Source organism: Nuphar pumila, unplaced genomic scaffold (assembly GCF_984573655.1).
Source record: "Nuphar pumila unplaced genomic scaffold, dmNupPumi1.hap1.1 HAP1_SCAFFOLD_1160, whole genome shotgun sequence".
Lineage (NCBI taxonomy): Eukaryota > Viridiplantae > Streptophyta > Magnoliopsida > Nymphaeales > Nymphaeaceae > Nuphar > Nuphar pumila.
Window position 1 is genome coordinate 32,255 of NW_028323599.1, and position 5,758 is coordinate 38,012.

At 34.8% G+C, this 5,758-nt stretch overlaps 1 protein-coding gene across 2 annotated transcripts; it reads right to left on the minus strand.

The window, feature by feature from the left end:
• Window positions 1-265: 265 nt before the first annotated feature.
• On the minus strand, window positions 266-5,065 carry LOC149809509 (uncharacterized). 2 transcript variants are annotated; one of them, XM_089994799.1, is made up of 9 exons: window positions 4,795-5,065; window positions 3,444-3,610; window positions 3,056-3,160; window positions 2,556-2,612; window positions 2,211-2,291; window positions 1,996-2,030; window positions 1,393-1,482; window positions 1,075-1,231; window positions 266-493 (listed from the first exon to the last, which is right to left on the minus strand). In XM_089994799.1, exons 1-9 carry the CDS (start codon window positions 4,940-4,942, stop codon window positions 374-376), a joined length of 960 nt encoding a protein of 319 aa, XP_089850925.1. In that variant the 5' UTR covers window positions 4,943-5,065; the 3' UTR covers window positions 266-373. The 2 variants fall into 2 exon arrangements, with proteins under 2 accessions (XP_089850925.1, XP_089850926.1); XM_089994800.1 differs by lacking the exon at window positions 2,211-2,291.
• Between the last annotated feature and the right edge of the window lie 693 nt (window positions 5,066-5,758).

Consider the following 5,758-nt stretch of genomic DNA (forward strand, 5'->3'; position numbering starts at 1 on the left):
CCATCTGTATGGTCTGATCTACTTAAGAATACATAGCTGGTGAACTTCCACTCTTGGGTCTGTCTTTGACAGAACCAGCAGGGAAGGGCCATGGAGGAAAGAATTTCGGCAAATAAATCTTTTTCCTTTTTCTTGAAATGTTTATTTATATGTTAACTCTTGTTGGAAATTTGTTATTGGAAAAAAAAAGAAACTGTTGTTGGAAATTCTTGGCTTGGATACAGTAAAAAACATAATCATGTATGGGCTAAATAGTTGCATCACATTTTTGGAACGCAGTAAATATAAGATGATATGCCACAGTAAATGTTTGTATTTTGGTAAGTTGCCCAAACCACTACTCAAATTCTCAACTGAAGCAGATAGCCTTGTTTCAAGGATTTGGATCATCTTCGTTCTCCAGAAAAATGAATTTTAAGTCCTCATTGTCTCTGTAAACTTGAACCAGAGCAGCAGCTTTGTATGCAAACATTCCAACCATTGCTGGGGCCAGCTGTGAAAAAAAATGGTACCTTAATTGCGAACATAATTTTGAATAGTTAGAAAACAAAACGATATGCAGTTGATGCAGACATGATGATCAAACCCTAAACAACCCCTTGAAATTAGCATCAATAGCTTGTTTATATAAGGGGGTATAGCATATATAACTCTTACAAACATTCACAAGTACTAGTTTAAAATTATGGGAGCATAAATTTCACATCCAGGAAATATGATCAGAAAAAGTAGGATTGCTACAATCCCTCAAAAGCCCAACCACTTAGACAAGTTGCAGGATCAGCAATCACTTAACATAATAGAGGTGAAAACTCAATGATGTTGAACAAGCAGTTAACAAGTGATAACTGTAATTAAAAGTCTAAACAATCAACTGTTTCTGAGTTGTTTGGTTATATACATTAAAGAAATAAATGAGCATCCTAACAACCATTTCAGACTTTGCAGAAGAAACATAAAATGACGATGCTTCAGAAAGTGTCTGCTCACAAATTATGTTAGCTTTTTTTTCCTTTATTTTTCTTTTATTTTTTTGGCTAAAGAGGGCTAGCAAGAAATTCAGTAAATTTTTACCTGAAAATCAAAGGAATCATTGAAAAAATGGTGCAATATGCCCCAGAGTCCATAAATGGCCACAGGAATCACAAGCCTAGGAGATGACAAGGCCAAGGTGCTTCCATTCAACACTCTTTGAAAGGAATCCTTCAGATCATCACTTCGAATTCCAATCCTGGTCCACATAACCTTGTTATTAAGAAGGTTGAATTTTCAAGATTCAAAATTGTAAATTCATGGAAACGTTTTTTTTTCACCTTTTCAATAGGGAAATCATAGAAAGTTCGCTAGGAAAACAAACAAACTAGAAGTCTAGATCAATGCCACAATACTCACTTCTTGAATTTCTTTTGCATAAAAATCTGGGGCACAGTTTCCCTTGAGATGTTATCCGCATGATTATAGAGGAGCTGAAGATACAAGCAGCTGCAACCCATGGAAATTCCACATTAATAACAGGCGACGTCTAACCAAACCAAGTCTTATTAGTTGACTAAGAAATACTTGGTCATGAAAAGGATTAGATGTCTAGACTACTCATTCTTGAAGATTGACTGCAGCCATTTATTTGCACAACAGAACCAGAATAAGATTGGGGAGCTAAATCCAGCTCAAAGATCCTCAAAATAAATTAATGAAGAATTTTCCACACATACTAATAAGTATAATGTTGGTCAAAAGTCAATAAAAAAATTAGTGTGCTTTCCAAATGACAATCATAATGATACCAATATTTGTTTATTTTTCTTGGCATGCACAAAGAGACAACGATATGTTCTCTTCATCAGAACAATAGGATGCCTATTAACATTATTCATGCTGTAAGGTTTGAACTTTGAACTATTGTGACAATAAAATATCTCTGTGATTCCTTGAAAGAAGCAGAAGAATTTTCCTCTTCAAGATGTTTTAGAAGTTTCCATAAAATGATTAACCAACCTGAAGAGAATTCCTGATGCATAACTGATAGCAGCCTGTTTGCACCAATTGGAAGTTCATTAGTGCACAAGTAATTAAGACATTCATAATGTGTTATCCAAGCATATCCACTCAGCGATATAAAATATAATGATAACAATTCATGATTATATCTATCATGGTTGTGCAAAAAAAAAAGAAAGATGCTAATCCACATTCTTACAAAGGAATGATACCTGGAAAGACAAGGTTAACAAACAATATCCACTGCAAGCAGCTCCTATAACAACAGTTAAAAGCATTAATTCCCGCTTCAGCTGGTCATAAGAGTCAGCACAAGCATCAGTTCCTATTTTTTTTCCCAGTCTATCATACAGACAAGTGCTAAGCATAAGAAAATCAGCTTCTTCTCCAGCCAACACACATGCACACCCACACTTGTTACTTTAGATACAAGAGAACATGAACTCAACAGGTTAGTGAATATGTTTAGTATAAGATGCATTTTCGATTTGTGGCTAAAAAGCTTGTTGGTGCATTTGTGGCTAAGGAGCTTGCTAGTGCAAGGGCAAGTTACATACAGCATCATATTTCAGCAGGCCAAGTCTCTTTCTTCTTTCACTGTCATTCTGCCGTTCCTGTCATCATCAAAATAGGAGTTTTAGTCCACAAGTTTACTGCCATTGGTAAAACATGATTTTTCTAAATATTACAGGCAAATTAAAATATATTCCCGAAAAGGAACAAACAGAGTTGTTTCCATCTTTTTTTCATTTTTTTATTATTGTGATCATAGTTCTGCTACATGATTTTTGTCTAAGGACCAGCTATTGCCGGCTATCAGCCCATTTGTCTAAGAACAAGCTGCCTTTCACACTCTACCATATACATGTTTAATTGTATATTTCAAGAATTCCCCAAATCCAATCAAACAAAGTGAATTAACTCAATACAGAAAAAGTTTGTTCTGTGTGAAGCCATTTTGGTTGTTTGGCCAAAGTTAGTATCTTATAATGAAGAAAATATAATAATAAGAAACATATCATTTAATTAGTTGCAAACATAACAATTTAAATCAAACCTTAACAACTGCTTTCTTGTTGAAAGGTGCAATCATGTCACCTGCAACCCACTCTTGAGTTTTTGTGAGCTTGAGAAATCCACCAACATTTTCATCATTGCTGGCCTGAGAAATCACAAGTTATAACATAAACAAGCAAGCTCAAGAATATTTGCAACAAATAGGACTAAGGAATGTAAGAAAACAACCAAATCAGAGAAATTTATAATTAATACCACTAGACCTTGTCCAAGAAAATATGTAAGCCATAGTTCTATTCGCATTAAACTGACTTTTACAAAATGAAGAAAGAATAAACAAGATATTCGAAGATTGTTCTTTTGAATAGAAAACAGTTCCACTACTTGCAGATATCAACTATTGAACTTCTTATACTAACTCTGCTAACCTCTTGAAATTGTTGACTGTTCTCAGCTGTTACGCTAGCTTCTGATTCATCTGGTCTCAGCACATCCCTGCCCCAGAGTATATCAGAAACTTTTGATATGAAGTCTCCATTCAATTTTCTCTCCCTTAAAAACAATTCCAAAATTTCTTCTGACACAAGGTCACCGCCTGGCAGTGTAAATCGCTTAATCATTTAGACCAAAATCAGAAGATGAATATGCAAAGCCGAACTTACATTTCAAACAGAATACTAGTAGACACAGGATTCTACATTCAAAACACAAAATGCTTTCGGAAATGTGTACATTTAGCTGCTTAATCTTTGTATTTTTTCAGATGGGATCTACTGTTGGTTAAAAATCAATTCTATAACCTAACTGGTTAGGTACCGATGCGACTAGTAAAATTGATGGTTACAAAGTTTTTTTTATAGAAGTTTGCAAAAATATAGTTGGAAATATACAACTGAATCATGTAAATGCATGAAAAAGGCATCCGGCATCTAGAAAATGCAACTGTCAAATACACCAAAAAATTAGTGGAACATTTTTGTTACTTATTTGGCATTTGTGCTTAACTGAGAGATGGTCAAGCACATGACAGAGGAATGTGAAACAACCTTGCCCATTCTAACTAAGTACATTTCGTTTTGACTACATTGTCTTGATTAAAAGATGATGGTATCTGCAAACAGAGCTATCTTTACAATGAGAATTTCATATATACTCTCCGGGCCTGTTTTCAGCATGAAATTTATCATTTCCTTGTGAAGGCCAATCCTCCGCCACCTCGGACTAACATCAGCAAAAAAGGCTAGTGTATAAGTAGCAATTCCCAAATATATTTAGAGGCAAACCCGGCTAGTTCAAGAGATCGGTTCCACATTACCAGAATTATACATCAGACCTATTAACCACTCATTCATTTCCTGATTTTTCTATCAGAAATCGTCGAAGGCATTTTTCTTGTCACTTGAGCATCTTCTTTTTCTTTTTTCTTGGTTCTCATAAATCAGCAAACCGCATTATTGGTTAGTGACATTTACAGCAGCATCACTATTGAAACTTCACAAAACACATAGTGACAGATGGGTTTCATCACGCAACTCATAAAGAAAAAAAAACTAAACCCATCTAGAGAAAGCAGAAATTGTGGAAGAATTATCCATGAATTTGCACCATCTCCAGATCAAATCTATCCCCACCAAATTTTCAGCAATACCAACAAAGCTTTCGTGCCAAAAAATTGAAATAATATCAAAGACAATTGGTGGGCCTCAACCATAACATACAACGGAAATATGGGCACTCAAAAACAGGGAGAGAGAAGCGAGGAATGTAGCGAATGCATACCGGGATCGGAGTTCCTGGCATATGCAAATCTGAGCCATTTCCTCGAAGTTGGTTCGGCATGAAACGATGGGATTCTTGGATTTAGAGGCCTTCTGCTCCCTAGTTCGACAGAGCCAACGTTCAGATGGCCAAACCTGAGACTCCCCATTCACTCCCTCATATGATAATGATAAGAATCACTCTTTTGTTGGTCAGGAGAGCGGACACAGCATCATGTTTGGGATGGTTTCCTTAGCTGATGAGATATGAAGAATGTGAGTGGCAGTGCAGATGGTCCTAGAGCGTCATTCAATCCCCACAAAATATCTATGAACTCTGCCCAAACTCCAAAGTGACCAAAAGTTTAAAACGGCAAAATATCGCCAGCCAAAAACTAGCGAAAATTAGGATTTTTGTTAAAAATTCCATATTTTTTGGCAAAATATCGGCAATAATGAATAAATTAAAACAATGTTAAAACTAAATTTTTATGAAAAAATACAAAAAAGTATTTTAAAAAAATCATGATAAATAGTCGTTTAGAAACATAAATAATGTGTTTAAAATGTGATAGTTATGTTTTTACCAAATCACAAATATCAAGAGAAATTACAGTTTAAAACTTTGGGTAATTTATGGTAATATTAGTTATACTGTCTCTTAAGGAGGATCCAACATTTGGTAACGAAGGGATCCCATAGTTGTTTAGTTGCATCAGATGGTTTGTTAGAATTAATATGCATGATGTATTCATGCAAGCAAATTAAGAGATAAATATAATGTCTTATTATTTAGTTCGTGCATTAGAACAACCAATTAGTGGTAGAAGCGATCATGTAGACAACAAAAAATTAAATGATGATGATGGTGTCAAACAAAAGATGACATGAAAGTCAAACCTTGATATGTTATATAAGCTATATAAGCAATTATTGGACAATAGAATTGAATTTTTTACTAACAAGACATGATTGCATACATTCTC